Consider the following 22,773-nt stretch of genomic DNA (forward strand, 5'->3'; position numbering starts at 1 on the left):
GGAGCCGGCGCGGGGTGGGGGAGCGAAAAGAAGTCCTACCGCGCCCCCCCTCGGGCGCCCGGGCGTGTGAACGTGGGCAGCGGTGAGCGGAGTCCTCCCCTCCCCTCCCGGCGCTCCCGCGTGTGCGGGTGTGTGAGTGCGTGTGTCTCCCTAGCTCCCTCGCACACGCTCAGGCACTAGTGCGGGCTGCGAGCCTGCGGCTCTCGGCTCGGCTCCCTCGCTCCGGCCGCTGCGCTCCCTTCTCGCCGCCGCCGCCTCTGCAGTTGCAGCCGGGCATGGTGAGTGAGCGCCCGCCGCGCTCCCCCGCTCCCGGCCGGACCCCAGTCTCAGCCGGCTCCGTCCCGGGAGCAGCCTGCGGCGGGAGCGCGCCGGGGGCCGGGTGGCTGAGCGGCGCCTGGAGGGGCCCTCGGTTCCTGGCGCGCAAGGCCCCCGGGGCTCATCCTGGGCGCCGGCTCCCGCTCCGTGCCTCTCCCGGTCCAGACCCAGCTCCTCGAGGGCTGCGCGCTCCTTCCCCGCCGCTCCCTGCTGCCCCCGGAGCTCCAGTCGCCCCACCCCGTGACCAGTCTCCGTCTTGTCCCGCAGGACTCGCTCGGACGGGAGCACGCCGCCGCCGCCGCCGCCGCCCGGAGCCGCGCTCGGGGTCCGGCCTGAGCCGAGCGGCGCGCGGGGGATGGGGCTGCCCGGGAGGCGCGCGGAGCCCGCAGGGGGAGCGCGGAGCCGGCGCGCGGCGTGAGAGCCAGAGCAGCCCGCGCGGGCCGGTCCGTGCACACCGCGCGCCGTCGCCGCCCGCGCCTCGATGGCGCCATCGCCCCAGTGCCGCTGACCGCCCCGCGCCGCCCGCCCAGTCCACGCGGTCACCCTCGGAGCCCCGCCGGCCAAGGCAGCAGCCTTCCGCGAAGCTTCCCCGCGCCCTCCTGCCCGGCCCCGCCATGGCGCTGCGGCGCCTCCTCTTCCTGCTGCTGCTCTCGCTGGAGCCCCTGGACCAGCTGCCCGGCGTTGATGCCGCCCGCGGCCGCGCCGCCAACCGGACCCTGAGCGCGGGCGCCGCTGCCGTCGGGGGCCGGCGTCCCGGGGGCGCCCTGGCCCGGGGCGGCCGCGAGCTGAACGGCACCGCCCGGGTCGCGGAGGCAGGGGGCCGGAGGGGACAGCCCGCGGCGGCTGTGGCGGCGGCGGCTGCGGCCAGCGCGACCGTCACCTACGAGACGTGCTGGGGCTACTACGACGTGAGCGGCCAGTACGACAAGGAGTTCGAGTGCAACAACAGCGAGAGCGGCTACCTGTACTGCTGCGGCACCTGCTACTATCGCTTCTGCTGCAAGAAGCGCCACGAGAAGCTGGACCAGCGCCAGTGCACCAACTACCAGAGCCCCGTGTGGGTACAGACGCCCAGCACCAGGGTGGTGTCGCCGGGGCCCGAGAACAAGTACGACCCGGAGAAGGACAAGACCAACTTCACCGTCTACATCACCTGCGGGGTGATCGCCTTCGTCATCGTGGCCGGCGTCTTCGCCAAGGTCTCCTATGACAAGGCCCACCGTCCTCCACGGGAGATGAACATCCACAGGTGAGAGCCCCCGCTAGAGCCTGCCCTGGTCTCCCGTGGCCTCCCTGGGCCCCTCCACTGGCACCCCCTGGTCCTTCTGATTCACTTTCGCTGTCACTTCTTTTGCATACAATAAATCCGGTACTCTCTCCTTTCCCTAGGAACCAGAAATGCGTGCTTTGGCGGTAGTGGGATTTAAAAGGCAATGAAAGAATCAGTGGAGACCATGAAGTTCAAGTATAAGAATTTTACTAATTCTGGTTGGGTTTTCATGATGTGGGCACTTTGATCTAGGCTCCTAGTGCCCTTGACCAGAGTGTCATCTTCAATGGGGCCGTAAATGATGTTGGAATCTTACTGAAAAGAGGATCAAGTCCTTTAGGGTACACTGAGATAGTCTGAGGCCTGAGAAGTGGGGTCTTAGGGAAAGGCTGCCTCTGCTCGGAAGAAGAAATAAAGGTTTCTCCATTTCATGTTGACCAAGCACAGATGGTGTGTCTTCGAGTGGGATGCTTCTCTTCCCTGCTGAGACGGGAGGACTTGTTCTTTTAAGCCCTGTAGGCTTCAGAACTCTCTGACTTAGCAGTTCTTGCCATGTTCAACTTGGTGGGCATCTTTCAGTGCACATCTGGGAGAGACAATTTGGGCTGCCTCCTGCCAAAACTTAGGCCATGGTAGTCTGTGGTTCCGTAGTTCCGCTCTGACCACCTCCCACCTAGTGCTCTGGCTCTCACCAGGGCCCATTGGGACATTAAAGCGAGGGGACAACAAGAGCTCTGGCTTTCCTTCAGAAACCCAGAACCCACAGGATGCAAAGTTGGCCCTGTTGACAGTGTCTTCTTCATAGAGATGAATGGCTGGATGTGGTTCCACAGAATCCTTTTGGGGATCCTGAAAATTCTGCCCCAGGAAATGCCTCCTTTTCTGGTGTATGATGTGGATATTGCCCTAGTATCCAGAAACACCCCCCCCAATATTTCTGCTTCTGAGTTGGCCCACCAGAACCTGTTCTGACTGATCCATATCTAGCTCATTTCCACACCTTGTTTGTTATTCTCATGGCTTAAAAACTTCCTTCACTGCTGTGGACATTAATCACTTCTACCTTGCTGAAAAGAAAGGAAGACAGATAGAAATTTCTAGGCATGTTGAAAGAGCTGGTTTTGGTGTTCTGGTTTTGTTTTTTTTTTTTGTTTTTTTTTTTTGTCTTTTCTAATTGATACTGTGGGTGTTGAGAAAAGATGAGTCTTCCTGGAAGGTTTTATTGAGTCAAGTCCATGAAGTGTAGGTATTCTAAACTCAAGTGCTGGACTTAGGGTGATTCCAAATGGATTACCCATTTATAACTGTCATCACTCTACATTGCCACCCACTTCTCTTCCTCCTCCACCTTATCTCTCAGGTAATACAGCTTTATTCAATATCCTCCTTGTGCCTGGAGTGGCCTTGGGCAGCGGTGGGACAATTATGAGCAATGGCCTGCGATCAGTTCTGGCTCTCAAATGCAGAGGACAGATGGGGCAGTGAGCAAAATAAAGGCAAGATACTCCCACCTTGGAGTCTTCTCTGGAAAAGAATTCTATCTTGGAAAACAGATCAGGGATTGCTCTTGGGCAGGTGTCTTCCTATTGCAGATGTGCTGGTCCATCTCATCCATCCACCTCTTTCTCAGGACCCAGAGGTTAGTCTCTTTCTCGTGTGCTTCTCTTATCAAACCTTTTCCTCTTCACAGTTGATGCCCATGAACCTTTCTTTGGCACAGTCTCTTCTCTGAGCCATTGTTCTCTGCACTCTTAAAGAAAGCTGCATGCTATCCTCACCCTGCTGCCTCATACAGAATTTGTTTATAATTTCTTCTGATGCTACCAGGGTCTCAGCTGCTGCAAGCAAACATGTCTGGATTCTGGCATTGGCGTGTGACCATGGATAAGTCACTGTTCCTCTTGATGTTTCTTTGCTCTTCACTGCTCAGATGTCCCTATCCCAAATAAGTGTAATTAGTGATATCCTGGGGGCAGTTTCTCTCTAGGGCAGGGGAAGAGAGGTAACCATGGGAAAAGAGGTGTTTTTCAGGCCTTCAGATCATTATATAAGTACAGGATGTTTCTCCCTCAAGTTTACCTCTTGATTTTATTCAGTTCACAGCACCTCTTCCAGAGACTGCAGTTTTGCCTGTGAGTGTTTTGGAAACCATCATCCTGGGGCTGTCTGTACATGTGCAGGGGAGGGTGGGAGGAAGGAGGACAGAGCCTGAGAGCCATCAAGGATGCTCTGAGAATGACCTTGAGTGGATCTAGGAAACTTCATTTTCAGTCTGGGTAACTTGGGCACAGCCGCATCCCATCACACCCTTTTCCTTCCAAGCACATCAGGGTGAGCGTTCGTTCAGATCACTAAGACTCGTGGAGCCGGCGGGCGGGGCGGGGGGGTGTTCTACTTGTTCACATCTCTGAGGTTGCTGTTTGCCACTCCTGGGAGGTGTTTATCCCCCTTAATGGGTGACTGAAGCATGGAGGAGAGAGACATTCACACCATAGTGAGTTCTCCCTAGGGAAATAGGGGAGCAGGAAGAAGGGGCACTGTCAGAGGTCAGAAGGGGATGTAGGATGTACTTTTAGTTACAGATTCTCTGAAATAGTTTAGCAATGACTTTTCCTTGCTGAAAAGGGAAGTAGAGCTACTCTGGTGTATGATCCTCCCTGAAGATGCTACTTGAACAAGCAGACCTGAGTCTGAGGGAGTTTCAATGAGAACAGCCTCACTGAAAAGGATATTTGTGGGAGTTTAAAAGGAGTGAAAGAATGGATAGGCCATCTGCTTTGCCTGTGTTTGCAGCCCTCTGCCCTCCGCCATGAACACACATTCCTTAGGGCAAGACTTCCTTACATCTCTCTCTCCCTTACAGGGAAGAACAGATTGCATTTTTTTCCAGAAGCGATTAGACCTTGCCCTCATGTTTCTGAATGAGAGTTCAACGTCTTTAGGGGAAACTACCAACTCTCCAATGAGTCTAGCCGATGAGCACAAAGTCAGACCCTGCCAGTGGGACCCCATAGAGGAGGAGACAGCACTGGGACCAAAGGCAGAGCCATGCCCTGGACGTGGACAGCCAACCTCCCCTTTCCCATTAAGATCTCTGCCTTTACCCTTCCCCCTTTTACAAACTGCCCAGGCTGAAGTTCAAGCTGACACTGCAGGCACCTGCCAGTTTTAGTGTTCATTCAGTGGCTTTGCAGTGCTTCTCTGGGGTTGTCTGCTTAGCTAAGGGCTGTGATGTTCTCTAGGAAGGAGGTGAGGTGTGGGCCGTGTCCAGGAAAGGGCTAGGAAGCAGCCCCCTTTTGACGTTATATTCCCTGTGAGCTCTCTCCCATCCAAACCTGTTCCTTCCTCCTTGCCCTGAGTTGCTTCATTAGTGTCTTAGAGATAAGAATCATTCTGAGGGAGGGATTCTGTGGCTTCTTTTTTTTTAATGGCTAATTACCAGATGGGTCAGGAAGCTATTAGGATGCTATAAACGCAGTTGGTGAAGTCAGGGGCCTCCCACTGCCTGCACAGGCATGGAAGGGACAGAGGAAGGTGGGCAGGGGGAGGGACACCCAGCACTGTGGGAAGCAGAGCCTTAGTGGATGTCATCAGGAAAAGGAAAGGTGTTAGGAAGCAACTCACCAACAGAGCCCTTCATGTTTGAGTTCCCCTGCTTATTTCTTGAGGAAGTCAAGGGAATACTTTGTGCCACTGTTTCTCCCTCCAGAAATTAATTACAATCCCAGAGAGCTCTGTTTTTCCTTCCGGGCCACCTATCTGCAGTAACAGGACCACTTTGCTGACTGATTTAGTGAGGAACTCTTTCTAGCTTCCTGGGCAATGAATTGTCAAATCCCCTCACAGATTCCATTTTTTGAAGTACTGGGGGTTCACCATAATGAATTGATCTAAACAGTCAGCTTGTTTTTTATTTCAAATATAATAGTTGGAAGAAAAGAGGAAAATTACCTTGGTCTGAGGTTTTAGCCTTGTGTGCTTTCCTTTTTCTTTGAGTTTAAAAAGGAAATGCATGTAGGGAAAGCTGGGAAATTGTGGAAGGACTTGAAAGAACACAGGGAGAAGGGGGTAGAGGGGGACTGGTTGGCCCTCCCTCTTTTTTTTTTTGCCCCAATTCTTCCTTGTATTTGGTTCACCAAATGAGCCCTGCTCACCTTGTGTAGGCAAGATATGTTTCCAACTATAAAATGTTCGCTTATAAATCATGTTCCCTTTGACACAGGAGGCTAGCAGGATTCATTCTTATTTTAGCAGTGCAAATATGTAAATATTTTTCAAAAATCCCTAGACTTAACACTCCTCCCTGGAAATGTTGCTCACTGTCTTCATGTTCCTTCTCTACTTTCCCCCAAACTCACAACCTCTGAACATCTGTCCCTTAACCCCCCCACCTACAACCCTACCCAAGACTCAGAGCACTCATTTTGAAGACTGTGCTGCTAAGGTACCAAGACCTTACCCACACTTCTGGGCCGCCAAGACACAAGTAGAGAAAGAAATCTAGTTCATTGTTTTCAACCATTTTAATGAGAGATTGAATTGACTGCAGTTGATTCGAATCAATTGTGCAGGAAACAGTGGTTAAGACAGCTGAAAAAGTAAGCTGACTGAAAGAGGTTAATTCACTAGCCCCAAACAGACATGCCTGCAAATCCAGAATAAAAGCAAACTACACCAAAAGAAGCTTGATCCTTCCAGTTCAGCTGCCTGATTTTTCCAAGGCCTGTTAGAATTGTGTTTAGGTCTTAACTTTCTGATTCTTTTCTGTAGCCAGGGATAACTTGTATCACATCCACTCCTCAGCACCCTGCTCCTGGATATGGGAAGTTACCATCCTGCTCTGTCTGTCTCTCTGCACCCATTCAGAGTCGTGCACAATCTGTATTTGGTATCATAAATTCACTTTGTCTTATAATTTTGGTCATATTCCTTAACGATCTATACCTTGTGGAGTCACAAAATTATGGCTTGAATTTATGAAGATGTAAGATTTTTCAGGTTGGTGGTGGAGAGGGAACCATGATGGCATATGAGGGCTGGGACTAAATTCATTTTGTACATACCTTGTGTTGTGCTTTTTTTCCTCTTTTCTCTAACTCCAGCCCATTATTTTTCCCTGAGTCACATTTATGACCTCACATCCATAGTGTTTTTCTTAGCAGATATCGTATATGGAGAATAGGGCTGGTGGGAGGTTTACCATCAAATGCTCAGAGGGTCTCAGTCACCTGGCCTTAAGCCTTGAGCAGGCTTATTTTAGAAGGACAGATTGTTAACTCTCTCTATTCTGTTTTTTTAAAAATTATTATTTCTAGAAGTAAAGCCAAAATCTTCTGAAAAGGCACAGTGGTACATTGTGTTATTTTGTCATCCAGGATCATTGCAGGCAATGTGTTTAGTCTAATTCTGTAATTTCATAAGTGAGGCAACTGAAATCCAGACAGGTTAGGTCACAATGCCGAGATTGCCCAGCTAGTGGTTGAGTGAGCTTGTACTAAAGCCAAGACTCCCATGTCCGAGGCGCATGCTCAGCTTCCTCTTGTCCGGTGAAAACCCATTCTTCGTTACTTCATGCACAATTCATGGTCATCACCAAATAACTTTCCAGTATCTGGCATTGTGAGTGACAGCCTTCTCCTTTCTCTCCCTTCCCTACATTTCTTGAGCCCAGCCTCAGTCACTGTTTCCATCCACTGAAATAATTTCTGTTGTTCTTCTCTAGTCCCTTTGCACTTTGTCTACATTCTTTACTAAAGAGCAATAACCTGATCTAAGCATAATCCTTTAATAAGATCTGAGTAATGCACACCATTGTAGAAGGGAAATACAGCAGGAGCCAAAGGAAGGTGGACCAGAACAAGGAATCACTGAAGAGCACCGTGGGTAGAAAGCTGTAATTAAAACTCCAGGCTGTGGATGCTTCCAGTCTCTCCCAGAGATGGGTGGAAATGCTGAGACTTGCCAGATCAATGAGCTTTGCCAGTGACTGGGGATTGCCACTATCCTGTGGTCCCGTGTGTGGTCCTGGGTTATCATCCAGGATGGCTCCCTACATATGTAAGAAGTCTGTGAGTCATAGGAGCAGAGTTCCTAGTGACAGTTGTTTTCCTTCTCAGCTCTGGGCTGAGAAACCACAGGCTAATGAAATGAATCTCTGTGGCATGCAGCTTAGGGAACTTGCTTAAGATATGCCTGATCCCTTCCTTGGAAAGAACCATGGCATCCATATTCTAGTATGCCATCTTTCCAAGCAGTCACCTTGTGAGGCCACATGCTGATTCTTCTCGGGGAGATGGTTGCACAGTATTTCTCCTGGAAATTCTCTTAAGAGTACATGGCATGTCATTTTGACTTTCTCTCATTGTAGAATATTTTTATCCTCCTAGGGTATATTTGATTCTTGTAAGCAGTAATAAGTCATAGGCTGAGGCTGATGAATGAAAAAGGTGATCGGAAATCAAGAGTGCCTTCAGTAATGAGAGCTGCTTTCTGGGGAGCTGGTTCAGCTGTCTTTGAAGACGGGAGCACAGAAGAGGCATTTTAGAGAGGGCCCAGCATCCACGAAGGGGCCGTTTCTCACATGGAAGGATAATTACTGACCTTTGGAAAAACCAGTTTCATGTTAGTTGTGTCAAGCAGTGGGGTAGTTGGGAGATAGGACAAAAGAAAGGAGTTGAATATGCATCAAACATTTGAAGTCACTGCCCAGAAAGGGTGGAAAAAAGAGGCTGTCCCACATTTCTGCATAAAATAGTAGACATTGCTCAATTTAGCTTCCTGCTTTGATGCTGATGGTAAAGGGACCCAGTTTCTTCTGGTTACATGCAGGGAGGAGGCATGGGATCACAGCCCCTGTTCACTGCACCTTGTTCCCCTCTCCATTGCAGGGCTGTTGCCTCTGCAATGTTGCATGGAGATGGGGTCGCCACTTGGGCCAGACAGCCACAGATGAAGTGGAGGCGTGTGCAAACCCAGAAAGATGAGGCCTCCATGAGCATTGCCAGTGGATCCCTAATGTGCATGTGTGGCTCATGCTTCCTCCCCCAGCTCCACATGCACATTCATGAGATGGGACTGATCCCAGAAATGGAGAAGAGTGGGAAAGGCTGAGCATAAGGGCAGGTGACAGGGGGCTAAGGAGTCCCTTGCCATTCTGCTTGCGTCAGGGAGGTGGGAGCTCTCTCTCCCCGTCATCTGTGCAGTCCCACAAAGTTGGGGGGCACCTGAGGTCCTGTTAGATGAGGTCTCAAGGAAGTGGGAACACTCAGAAGAGTTTTTGTTTTTGAGCCCAGTCTGCACCAGGCACTCTGCTCAGCCCTTTGCCTGTATAGTCTCACTGCATTTCCATCACTCCTCTGAGTAGAGAGACCCATTTTATAGTCGAGGAAACTGACTCAGAGAGGCTTAGTGAGTTGCCCAAGGTCATACAGCTACTATGTGCCTCTCTCATCCTTTACAGTTCAACAGGACAGCTGGCTTTTACATTCCTGGATGTAAAGGAGTCAGTGATATTCAGATTACTTAAGAAAACAATGTCCCACCCTCTCAGGCCTTGGGACAGGTTGCCATTGTAAAGGACTAAGCCGATAAATGACCTTCCTCCCAGGGTACTGCAGACAGGACTAGCGGTATCCACTTAGATTGCATGCAAGGCAGGGAGGTGCCCACGGCAGTGAGGGTTCTCTCTAGGATGGATTATATTTCTGAGGATGGTGAAGTCCACACAGAGAAATATCAAGAACACAATAAAATCTTGATATTAATTGGGGGGAAAAAATGTGCACAGTATTGTAAGAACCCCTGGGCAGTTCTACAGGAGTCCTAGCTCCTGAGAGTAGGGAGGTGCTAAGGGAAAGGAGAAAAGATGCAATCTGGGGATAGAGGCTGGACCTCGAGCCATTCCCTGTTTAATTACTGAGGTGTACAGCTCACAAACAGCTCCAATTTATCAACCTCCACACCCCATTTATAACATCTAGCACTGCGCATACAAGACACAGAACTCTGGCCAATTTATCCCTCGTCCATTCTAATTTTATTCTGTGCTCGTAGCTGTGCTGCCCAGTTACCTGCTTTTTTCTGTATCTCCGTTTCTCTTGTTCTCGATTCCTCTGTCCTGAAGGGCACAGAGAAGGGAAGGAATCCTGAGACACCCTAAGAGGCCCCATGTTTTCTTTCTAGCAGCCAAAGTCTGCTGCAGACCTCAAGCTTTAGTTAATGCAGGGTGGTGGCCACAGCTGTGCCACATTCTCTGGTCTGCAGGTCTGTGCCAGGGTACCTGAGCAGGGACTCACCTCTGTGTGAGAGGTGTGGAGCCTAGAACTGTTGAGGACCCTACCAGCCCTCTTGTCTCCTGCCTGCCTCATGCGTACTCCTAGCCAGAGGGGCAGAACAGTGCTTGGATCCTCCTTGCCCAAAGTCTCTATCCCCATCTCCAGACCTGTGGGAGCTAGAGTTCCAGCGAGGCTCTGTGTGGCCAGAAGCTTGTCTGTGTGTCCCAAGGATTGGGAGAAAAGTCAGTGTTTTCTGCAGGCCTCGAAAACACTCATTATTCCTTGCTTTTTTGGCATTTGGTCTCGTGTACTGTTCCCATTAGCTTCAGCATTAAAGTCTCATTACTCAGGACACCTGTCCTCTGGACACATTCAATGTTCCCTTAGCCAAATGTGTTCTTCTGGGAAGTGTGTTTTCCACCCAATCAGTTCTTCCCTCATCCTTCACTCTTGCTGCTACTGTGGGAAGGAATTTGAACCCTGAGGATGACTTAATTTTAAGTGGCATTTGAGAAATCATTTCAGAGCCCATCAGTGGCTTCTTTTTTGAGGTCCTTGGAATAAGAACCTTTGCCAGAGGTCAAGCAGGTTGGGGGCAAGGTGCATAGTAGCAGAGAAAGGGATTGTTGGGAGAGTTTTTTTCCCCCTGTCCTAGGGTCAGGCTCGGAGCCAATCTGTGGGGAATTCTGACCGTCATTGATGTTTGGGCAGCCTTGTTGGAGGGCTAGGATGGTGCATGTTTTCCCACCTCCCTGAAATGCTGGACTTGAGGGTGACTTAGACACTGATATGGTTCCAGAACTTGGGGAACAATCTGGATTCTAGTTGGCTTTCTCTGACTTTCTTGCATCCTGAGAAACGTGCCTGATATTTCCCAGGAACAGTATCCTGTAGGCTTGGAAGACTGCATTAGGAAATACAGCTCTTCTGGGCTCAGATAAGCCACAACCAGCTTCTTACCCACCTCGTTCCCCAGCAACTCCTTCCCACCCTTACACATTAACAAAGAAGGCTATCTAGTCTTTGAGCAAAAGGATCTGTCGCATCTCTCTTTTAAGCCACATCATTAAAATGTTTCTTCTTGTTACTTTCATTGTTTCATCCACTGCTGGGTCTACCCATCTGTCCTTTTGATTTCTGTTCACTTCTGTTGAGTTGTCTTCCTTTTTCCCTCTCTCTCTGGCTTCCTTCTTGAACTTGTATGGCTGGAACTTCATTAAACCACATTGATTCAGATGACACTAATTCAAAATTTATCCAAACTGGACCTGGGCAAAATTGTTTTTCTTTTCTCTGTTTGATAAAAAGTGTGACGAACAGATTAATAGCTCAGACATGACTGCAAAGATTGTGCAGGGCACATATTCCATAGGGAAGGACAGATTACTTCCAAGCAGGCTGAGCACACAGTCAGTATGTTTATTACCAGTCATTCGTATCTATTCCTAAAGTAGCTCTCCAAACATCAATTTTATTTTACTTTTTAAAGTCTATTTGAAATCTTGCAGTGGCCTGGGAAGCAGTAAAAATGCATTTCCTTTATTAAGTATTATGTAATTTCCATGTCTGTTTCATTGATTGGTATTAGCCTACCCCCATTTCTACGGAAGTGGTGATGCTTGACTGTAAGGCTGCTTCAGATTCCCTTTCTAATTCCCTCTGGGGATTCCTTCTAATTTTCTCTCTTGTTTCTTTTCTTGTTTTATTTCTCTTTGTTGTTAGAATCCAACAGCTTTCTCTTTTGGCATTGAGAATTAATGTTGTGAATTATGCCATGGCCTCCAGGGGTTCCTTCCTCTTACCACAAGGATGCCCACTGAGTCTAAGAAGATAGGGGCCTGGAGGCAGCCTTTGGACAACCTACCCCATTTCCTGGTGATAAGAGCACCCTCAGTTTGCCTCTGTTTTCTTTGTGACTCCTTTTCAAAGGCCTGAGGAGCTCTTGCATAAATCACTGTCCCCAGCACCACTGTTTAAATGGAGGAGCGAACATCAGACCTGCTATGTGACACGAAAGGAGGCACTTAGCCAGCACCCTTGGCCCTATCAGTAGGGGACTTTGACCTCCTTCCCTTGTCTCATGTTTGGGGATTTTGCCGTCCATATTTCTCTGCCTTAGAGCTCTTCCTGGAAGGTGAAATGACTTCTGTCCTTTCTGTCCCCATGACCTTGGATGAGTCCCTTAGCCCCTTTGGTCTGCCAGATGCACTGAGGGATGGGGGCTGAAATGTTCTTCCTTGGCCTGTTCTGAACTCAGCACACCTAGAGCTTCAGGATCTGCATTTACAGGTGCAATGGCCCTAGGGGTAGGCATGGAGAAAATGCACTTCCTTTGTACACTGTGTTCAGATAAGAATGATTTCTGCAAATGGCCTGATGAGGATGCTTCTTTTAACATGCTCAAAGCATATTCTCCTGGTGGGAGGGCATTTTATGAGGCCTTCTGGTGCCTCTCCCTCTGAGATGCTCCTCTCTTGTCGTGTACAGCAAGCGTCCACCATGCACCCCGGCTGAAGTGTTCCACCCTGGAGGTGGTCTCATCTATCACTGTGATGCAGTTCTTGTTGATTTTTACAGGGAGCCAAAATTGACTCCTTTGGTATAGGGTCCACTCAAGGGAGTCACCTAAAGGTAATGTGTCTTTCTTCTTCAAGGCAGCAGAACATCTTCAGGATAGCAGAGAAAGCTCCTCAATCATCTCTTCTTCCAAATCAACATTCCTAGATATGGGTCTTTCCTCACAGTACATGGTTTCCAGCCTTTCTGCCTGTGTGGAGACTGCCTACCTGGAAATGGGGCTGCCAGGAACAACATGGGACGTTCAGAAATTCAAACTCAACATAAAGACCTGAATATTTATTCTGGGAAATTTTTTGGTCTCCAGCCCAAGGTAGTAGATTTACTTGATGGTAGGGATCCCTCTCTCCCACCACAAGGGAAAGAGCTCGGGAGTCTTAGCCTCTTTTATTCACATCTGTATTCTGGTGCCCATAGCATTGCCTGCTGCAATAAATAGGACTGAACAACTGACTGAATGGATGAATTAAAGTGGATGAGATTTGAGGTGGCCTTTTTAGTGTACCCCATCTTCCCGTGGTTGGATTAATGCAAATGTACTAAAGCATGGAAATGACAATAATGTTTATAATTATTTTAAAGAAGAAAAGCGGAGAGTGCGCGTGAAGGGAAGAAAGAGGGAAAGAAAAAGAAGAAAGAAAAAGGGAGAGAAAGAAAACAAATAACTGAATCCTTTACAGAAAATGCTGCTATAGCCAGCTTGATGTGTTTGCCTTCCTCAGTCCCTTTAGAATCCCCATTTGTTTTGCTCAGCTTGGAAACTGTTTGCTTTTCAGTTGGCCTTCATCTTGATGCCTTCTTGCATGCAAGTGGCAGCACAATCTCTGATGGCCTAGTGGAGAAGAACACATAGACACTCTGTTTTCACTTGGCTCTCCACGCCCAAGTTCAGGGTTCAGCAAAAACTGGTGTGTGACCATGTGGATTTCTATCCCAACCCAAATAGAAAATGTGAGCTGTGGGCAGTCCCCTCCAGGACAGCCAGTCACAGCTGTGCCATGTGACTCAAGAATTTTGCCAACTTAGCATTATCAAGTCAGTCCTCCAGAATTTTCCCTTTCCATCTGTGGTTTGGATGTGGTAGGCTGAGCCTATGTAGACATTGGGAAATTGTATTTCGGTTTATTTATTGATTAAATATTTATGTTGTACTTCCTAGGTGCCAGGCTCTGTTCTACAAGCTTTACAAATATTAATTCATTTAATTTTCATGATAACCCTAAGAAATAGATATTATTTTTTGCCTTATTATTTTGGTCTTAGTTTTTCAATAAGAAAACAGTGCTGCAGAGCACTTAAGTAGTTAGCTCATGCTCACCAGTGTACTAAGTGACCAAAGTTCCAACTTAGGCCCTTGGCTCCAGAATTCAGTGTTTAGTCATCAGGCCATGCTGCCTGTGATTTGCTCATTTATAGATTTAGGTCTGGGCTGATAGCAAAAGTGAAAACACCAAAACAGAAGCAGCAGTACAACAGCAGTAGTAGCCTGTGTGTACCTTTAACACAGATGCATTTAGTAATTCATGTATCACCTGGCTGGCCATGTGGCTCTGATAACAAATCTTGAGTAGCACTTTCATTTTCCACGTTTCAGATGGTAGCTACACTGGATACATTCAGATCTTTGCTTCATTCTCAGACAACTATCCCAAGTATTTATGAAAAGTCTAGTTTTGTTACTAATGCTTTTGAATTTCCCAGGCCTGGATAAATTTTCATTTTCATTCATGAGGCCAGAAATGTAGTATGTGGAGATGACACTATCAAGAATGAACGGGGGCTGCAAGAGATGCACATTGACTCTCTCCCTAGCTTGTGGCTGGTCACGTAGTGACAACTCCAGAGTAGGAACCCATCAGGGTAGGCCAGTGGGCCATGCTTGCTTGAAAACAAAACAAGCATGCTATGCCTCCCCTTGCAGATTCCTGCAATGTTTATTGGCTCTGATGAATTCCAGTTGTGCTAGGGACAACTCAGACCTTCAGAACAGCTCAGTGCAGATGCACAGACATTGTTAACGCAACAAATGAGATCTCCACATCCATTCTGAGCCTCTCTGCATGAGGAGAGCAGTCTTGTGCACACACAAAGCCAGCAGCTGTGTTTTTCAAGTGGACTGTGAGAGATCTGGGAATAGGGAGAACCAAATTAAGCCATTCTCCTTGGTCTTTGTGTTTATTAAAAATATATTCATTTGAATTGTTCTGAGTGAATATTTTATAGGATGAAAGAACTTTTAACTGTCCAGTAGAAAAGTGTGAAATGAGGTTGAAGAGGATGCCAGCTGTCCCTCAATTTCAATGTCAAGTTAAGGATCAGTTACCTAGCATTCAAATAACTGGAATCTTTTATTTAACACGAATCAAATGTCTACACTCTATTTCTAGGAGAAATACAAAAGAAGCAGCTATCAGACATTTATGTAAAATATTAAAAACAACTTCCTTCATCTGTCCTATAGATTTTATATGTATAGCTCCATTTCCTAGACTTTGTTTTACTTAGCTTTCTCCGTGATGAGAACCAAAAATTAGACTGATGGCCCTCTTACAAAAAACCTTGAATACTTAAAAAAAGAATTAATTATATTTAGTGTACTCTACTTAATTAGGCAGGAATGCTCTTAGAAAATTCTTCAAAAACAAGAGTGTTCTCATTAGTTTTTGGAACTAAGAACATTAACCAGAGAAGCTTCTTTATGGAATAGTTCATCTATTTGGCCATTTATCATACCTATCCAGCAACATGAATTTCTTCCTGCTCCCCCTGAAAAGAGAAAAGGCTCTAAACTATCTTGCTTTTTTTTTCCATTAAGTTTATTGGTACATTTTAGGTGTAAAATACAGTTACATTCATCATTGGGATCTTGTACCATTACATGAGTCTCTTGGTTCTTATTTTTTTCCCCATTCCCCTGCCCTCCGTTCACCCCCTCCACCCTTCCCTATTTGCAAAGACTTTGTTTCCATTTTTTCCCTTTTCTCATATTTTTTCTTTTCCCTTTTTTCCTTTCCCCTACCCCTCCCACTTCCCCTGCTCCTTTAGACCTTTCTTCCTATTACACAATATCAATTATACATTTTTAAAATTACAATATCAATATCTAGGAGATATTACCACAGATTTTACAGAATTTAAAAGGATATAGAAAGCATATTTCAAAAATCTTTTTTGAAATAAATTTGACAACTTCTAAGAAGTACCTTGGAAGACAAGTTAATGAAACTAACTTTGGAGGAAACATAAAATTTGAATAGCACCTATTAAAGAAAGTATATTCCTAGCTTGAAAACCTACCTATAGGACAACAGCAGGCTCATATACATTTTAACTGATAAATTATATCAAACATCGCTTCTCGGCCTTTTGGCTAAGATCAAGTGTAAATTATATAAAACAATTAAAGCAGAAAAAACATGGAACACTTCTCCCCTCATTTTAGGAAATCAACATTGTGCTAATCCTAAAACAGGATAAAGATAATAGAAGAAAAAGGTATGAACATAGATAAAAATTTTTTAACAAAATAAATTATTAGAAGTCAGATCTGACAGTATGTAGAAAGTGATTTTATTATAGGGATGGAGTGTTGGCTCAGCGTTGGAAGATCCACCCCCAAAAGTCATCATTTTAACAGAGGGAAGGAAAAAGCCATATGATCCTGTCAGTAGTTGGTGAAAAAGTATTGGACTAAATTCCACAGCTGTTCATGGTAAAAGCTATCAGGAGACTAGAAGTAGAACAGAACCGTCTCAACAGATCAAAGACATGTACTCCATACTTCCAGCAAAAACGCTTTGTATGAATGGAGACAATACAATGCTTTCTCCCTAAGGTGGGCAACAAGGGCAGATATGCCTACTCTTTATCTGTCCATTAAACTTTGAAACATAGGCCCAAACCAAAATAGTCTGGCAATAAAATGACACAATTAGGATAGGATTGGCAAGGTAGAAGCAAAATCTTTATATGTAGATGAAATGATCATCCACAGAGAAAATACTAAGAAATCTCTAGGAGCCCCTAGAACTTGTATTTGAATTTATATCCTGCTTGTTTTGCTCTTGGCTGAGAAATACTTAATGAACAACAGCTGAGCTTATCTTCTCCTTTCTGCAGCATTTATATAGCTCAGAAATCCAGGTACATGGGAGAGCAAAAGTCTGGTTTCCATTTGTCCACCTCAGTAAGGAGTGGCACTCATAGAGTTCTCATGGAGAGTATATTAATTAAGAGACAAAAGAGCAGGCCTTAAGTTCCTCACTTAATTTGAGGGAACCTAAGTTTTACTATCTACTCAATGAGTTAAAATAAGAGCAAAAAATTCCACGTTTTCAATTTGGGACACCTTTGTCACATTTGTTTTCAAAACTTGGAAACTTGATGAAGACAAGGAACTACTGGGTGCAGAGGCAGAGATCTGGAGAGCAGGGTTCTGGCTCCTCATTCTGCCATCATGCAGAGCAGAGGTCTAGTGAAGTATTCTGGGGTTCTACTCGGGATTTCATTTGACAGAATGGTTGGCTGCTAAAGTAGTGTAGAAAGTTTCAAAGCTGTTGATGTTAATGACTTACAGAAATGAATAAAACTGAGCAACTGAGCTGCAGCTGAGTTCTTAGGTCTAGGTAGATTTTCTTCCTCTGAAGTTTGAACCTCTCCAAAAATCTCATTGTTCAGAGAACATTGCAGGGACATGGGAGGTAAAAAAGAAAATATGATTAAATGGATTGAAGGGTGGATGGGTATATGGGTGAGTAGATGAATGGGTAGGTGGATAGATAGGTGGAAAGATGGGTGGGTAGAGGGATGGATGGGGGGATGGATGAGTGGATAGATGCATAGATGGATGGGTGGATGAAGGATCAGTGGAGAGATGGATAGGTGGAAGATAGAAGGATGGGTGTACAGATGGATGGGTAGATGGTTAGATGGTGAATATATGGGCGAATGGATACATGGATGGATAACTGGATAAATGCATAGATGGATGTGTTTATAGATGAGTATTCTAATGGTATACAAGTATAGTTAGCTCCTGTAGTTTATCCTATATACTTTGAAATCCAAATTTACTATTTACTAACTGTGATCTTTGGAAAGCTATCTAACCTCAAAGTCTTTTTTTATCAGTAAAATATGGCAACTACCCATACTATATAAGGTTGTTTTGAGAATTATAGGATATAATGCATGTAAGATTTTTAACTCAGTATTTGATACATAGTAACAACTCAAATGATGTTCCTTAAATTCTCCAGCAGGAAAGACATGAAGAAGTTACAAGGTTTTGTTTATTTTTCTATTGCTAAAGAGAAGTCCTTTGCCACTTTAAGAAACTTTTCATATCTTGAATGTAGGTGGCAGCATGTCAGAATGTTGGTTGTGCTTAGTCCTTACAGGTATTGAGATAACTAAGCACTTAGGGAAATTCAAATATACTTTCATTTCTTCAGGGCCACTGACAATATTAAGCAAGGTTTTAAGCAAATAAATAACTGATCTTGACCCGAATCACTCATTTACGTATTGTTTCTCCATGCCCAAATATTGACTGGCATTTGCTAAATTAGCAGGCCCAGCTTGAGAGACCAGGAAGATTCATTAAAGCTGAGGATTTGTAGGAAAGTGAGATGTATGTTAGAGGCCGTCACAGCGTCAGAAGGGTGCCCCAGCTCAAGTCAGAGCTCTGAATTTTAAGTTTCTGTTCCATCATGTTCAAGTACAGAAGTTAGTCTGAACCTCAGTTCCTTATTAGAACTTGGGGTAAAAATGGCTGCAAAGGTCACAGGGTTAGAACAAATTGTGTGGGGCAAGGCAGGTGAACATATTTAGAAATTATTGTGTGCTGTTCAGATGTAAGATAGTGTTTTCATTATCCAGGCAATTGATACACAATACTGAGGCATGAAGAAGACTAAAGTTTCCTAACCTGAATGATTAGAATGACTATTTTCCTTTCTCAGATTTGCTTCCCAATTAATTTATTCTCCCCTGCTCACCACACATCAGAAAAAGCCAAGGAAGACATGTGCAAAAGGGAGCAGTGAACCCAGGCTATAATCCAGATAATTCAGGTGAAAGAATTCTTTTGTTGGATAGATCAAAAGTGGCCTTCAGGCACGGGGACTTGGGGTAGAGGGTGTTCTTCACTTCAGATTCAGAATTAGGACATCTGTAGTTGTCGCGGTTGGGGTGGGGCACCTCCTGGGCACTTGGCTGGCGTTCTTGTTCTCACTCCCTCATGTGGCTGGCTCTGTATATCTCCCTCTGAATTTCTTTGCCTTGGAATGTCTCTCTCTGGCCCCCTTCTCTGAATGTCTCTGTCTTCTGAACTGCTTTCTAATTCTGAATTTCCCTTTGATTCTCAGTTTCTCCTTTTTCTTTTCCACTTTCCACTTGTTTGTTTCTGTCTGACTGTCACCTTCCCTCTCTGTGGTCTCTTTCTTTTCTCTTTTCTCCTGTCCTTTCTTCCTAGGAGTTCATTCTGTCTTTTTCCCTCTCTCTATCTCTATCTCTTATTTCTCCTTTTCACTCTCAACTCCTCCCCTCCCCTCCCTTCCCCTCTCCTCTCCTCCACTCTCCCTCTCTCTCCCCCCCTTCTCTGTCTGTCTGTCTGTCTGTCTAGCCATCCTGTCAGCCCCTGAAAGCTGCCTGCCCACTCCAAAAAATCCACTTGGCTGTTCCTCAATGATCAATTTTCTTCCCTGCGGTTAGAAAGTAGCTCAGGCCTTAACCCATTTCCTCTGGTGGATCCAAATTAATTAGGTGAGTCCAGGGTTGCACATTTCAGAATTAGAATAATATTTATTGAGCACCCTGGAGAGCAAGGGATTGTAGCTGGAGAGGAACCAGAGCAAAGAGGGAGGTCACTGAGCTGAGGAGATGGGAGGGGGAGCTAGCAAAGCAACCTGCTCCTAAGGCCACGTGGTCTGAGATGAGAACCCCGCTTTCACACTGGCAGAGGGCACTGGGAAGGGTTGGATCTTGGGGAATGATTCAGGAGGAGGTATAGGACCAGGATCATTTCCTTGGCTGTCATGCTCTTCAGTGGGACAACACATGGTGGGGCCCCAGGCATCAGGCAGCCTTGAGAAACAGTTTTTGGTACAGTCCTCCTTGGCTCTGCTGCCCAGCACACCCCAGACTACTGGGCAGCCAAAGTCCCCTCTCCCAAGTTACTTCCTTTCATTCTATGGCCCAGAGACAGGAGGAAGCAGCCTTGCTGTAACCCAGAGATATTACTTGTCCAGCAGCAAGCACTGAACCTGCTAGTCTTTAGGAAGACAGCCCTGCCTTGAGGATGAAGTACCTACTTCCTTGCTTGCTGAGTAGACATCAGTCGAGGTTCTTCAACCTTACTGCCATTGATATTTTGTGCTTGATAATTCTTTGCCATGAGGAGCATCCTGTGCATTGTAGGAAGTCAACAGCATCCCTAGCCTGTACCCACCAGGTGCCAGAAGCATCTCTGTATAGTTGTGTCAACCAAAAATGTCTCCAGGTACTGCCAGATATTCCGGGGGGGGGGTGCAAAATCACCCTACTTGAGAACCACTGATTAGACTTGGTGTTGGCTAGTCTAAGGGGTTGGATTTAATCACATAACTCCTTTCCCCTTCATAGGCATCAGAGAAGTAGGAGTCTGCTTAAGAACTTGGAAGGCAAGAGAAAGGATAGAACCTTTTGAATAATAACGATTGAGATATAACTGTCCACAGTCATTAGTAGTTTTTCCTCATCAGCCCTCTCCTAACCCTGGAGTAGCCACAAATCTATTTTCTATCTCTGTAGATTTGGTGAACTGGTCATTTAATATAAATGTAGTCTTTTGTGACTGGCTTCTTTTTCTTAATGTGGTGTTTTCAAGATTCTTCCATAGTATAGCACGTGTCATTACTTCGTTCCTTTTTTATGACTGAAGAATTCTATTTTGTGGATACATCCACATTTTGTTTATCCATTCATCAATTGATGAACATTTGGCTTGTAGCCACCCTTTGGCTCTTACTAATACTGTGCCATGAACCTTCATATAAAGTTTTATGTAGTTATGTTTTCATTTTTCTTGAGAGTACTTGGGAGTAGAATTGCTGGGCCTATTCACTATAGGTTTAATATTTTGAGGAATTGTTAAACTGCCTTCCAAAGGGGCTGTACTGTTTTAAATTTTCATTAGCAGAGTGTGAAGACTCCTGTTTCTCTAAATTGTTGGCAACAATTGCTGTTATCGGCCTTTTTGTTTGTATCCATCTTAGTATGTCTGAATGGGTATGGCATGCAGTGTCATTTTGATTTGTATTTCCCTAGTGCTTAATCATACTAAACTACTTTTCATGTGTATGTTCTTTGGAGAGATGCCTCTTTACATCCTTTGCCCATTTTAAAATTGAGATATTTGTTTTTTTTAAATTCTTGAGTTGTAAGATGCTTTTATAAATATTCTGGATACAAGTCTGTTATCAGATAGGTGCTTTGCAAATGTTTTCTCCTATTCCGTGGATTGTCTTTCATTTTCTTGATGATATCTTCTGATGCACAAATGTTTTTATCTATTTTTCTTTTGTTTCTTGTGCTTTTCATGTTAGATCTAAGAAACCATTGCTATATGGGAGAAGTCACAATGATTTACTCCCATATTTTATTCTAAGAGTTTATAGCTTCAGGACTAATATTTAGGTATATGACCCATTTTAAATTAATTTTTGTGTATAGTGTGAGATTAGGGCCTAATTTTGTTCTTTTATGTATGGAAAACTATTTGTTCCAGGATCATTTTTGAAAAGAAAAGTATTCTCTCTCCAATGAATATTCTTGGCACTCTTATGAAACATGAATTGACTGTAGATGTATGTTGGGACATACATTTTGGGACTTTCAGTTCTACTCAATTGGCCTATGTGTCTATTATAACTTGTAATTCACTATTTTCTTATCACAGAAAGATGGTAGGGAAGAGTCTTTGACCATGAGAAGGATGAAACAATGGTATCTTGCATTAATGTATGGTTAAAAAAGTATGCAAAATAAAGTTATCACATGTCAGAATCAGAAGATGTTTTAGAAGTCATGTTAGTTTGCTGGGTGTGGTGGTGCATGCCTGTAATCCCAGCACTCAGGAGGTTGAGGCGGGAGGATCACAGTGAGTTCAAGGCCACCCCTGGCCAGAAAGCAAGACCTTATCTAAAAAAAAAAAGTCATGTTAGTTTAAACCCTTTGTTTTCCCAATGGGAAAAAGTGATTACATTTCAGCCTCAATGATTAAAATGTTTGCCCAGGGGTTCATGGCTAATCAGCAGAGCTGGGATTTGAACCTAAAACTCTTGCCTTTCTAGGGCAGTACTTTTTCCTTATTCCTAGGACCCAAATGGCTGATGTATGGCCCCGAACCCAGACCTTCCCTATTTCTTTCCCCTGAACATGAGGTTCTGTGTTCTGCCTGTCCGTGGAAGTGTGTGTGGGGGGGTGTGTGGTCTGTTCCTTCCTTGACAGGCTGAGAGCAAAGAAAGCCAGTGAGAGGAAAGCACTTGGAAAATCTGAAATTGCTGTATAAATGCCACTAAATGAAAAGATTGCCAGCTTGATGCACTTCTAAGAAGGTTCGGCATGTCTGTCACAGGAAGCATAATGGAAGGAGATCATCCACTCTCAGACACTGTTGTGCTTGTCACTTTCCAAGGGGGCAGAGTACTAGAGGTGAGAGGCGAAGGAAGCCATGGGGTGGGTTGGTCATGATCTCAGTGGGGCAGGGCTGACTCAAAGAGGCCTGGAGTTACGCTGCCTCACCCACCCCACCCCTCAGGGACACCCGGAGCACATGGAAGAGTCTTTGCCCTGCTGGGTCAAAAGGGGTACAGCAGGACCCAGGGATGTTATCCAAATGTAGCCTTTCTGGCCAGTCCACACTCATCTATGCTCCTTAGCGCGTCCCTGTTGCCTCTGTACCGATGACAGTGCTATCTCCCGTGCCATCCACTGAAGGAGTCCTGTTTGAAACTAGGTGGGAGAGTGATCCCTCCTAAATTGAGAGTTCCTAGAAGGCAGGAATGGGGGCCTATTAACCTCTGTCTCTGCAGGGACTGTTGCATGCCTCGTCTTCAAGAATTATATGTTTGGTTGTTGAAGGTAGGGATTGAGTAAATAAAACCTGCTTTCTCTGGGTCACTGAATCTCTTGGTAGGGGGTCGTCTTTCCACTTAGGCAGAGTTTCTGTGCATCTTTTTTCCTGTGGATTTTTTGCCTCTGTGTTTATAATTGCTCCCTTGTCTAAACTCCATTTGCCTTCTCTGTCTGCACCATCCATGTGTTCTGATGTTTATCTTTTTATCTGAGCATCCTGCT

At 45.6% G+C, this 22,773-nt stretch overlaps 1 protein-coding gene across 2 annotated transcripts in view; it reads left to right on the top strand.

Annotated features, from left to right (window-relative positions):
* Window positions 1-759: 759 nt before the first annotated feature.
* The window catches only part of Shisa6 (shisa family member 6), a 304,683-nt gene continuing 282,669 nt past the window's right edge, over window positions 760-22,773 (top strand). The window contains exon 1 of one of the 2 annotated variants that reach the window (XM_004857548.4): window positions 760-1,564. In XM_004857548.4, coding sequence (XP_004857605.1) covers window positions 930-1,564 — 635 coding nt within the window. In that variant the 5' untranslated portion in view covers window positions 760-929. The remainder of the gene's footprint in view (window positions 1,565-22,773) is intronic. The other variant, XM_004857546.4, reaches the window with a different exon arrangement.

The sequence above is a fragment of the Heterocephalus glaber genome, unplaced genomic scaffold (assembly GCF_053883595.1).
Source record: "Heterocephalus glaber isolate CG9 unplaced genomic scaffold, H.glaber_assembly_v1.0 deba00001564, whole genome shotgun sequence".
Taxonomy (NCBI): domain Eukaryota; kingdom Metazoa; phylum Chordata; class Mammalia; order Rodentia; family Bathyergidae; genus Heterocephalus; species Heterocephalus glaber.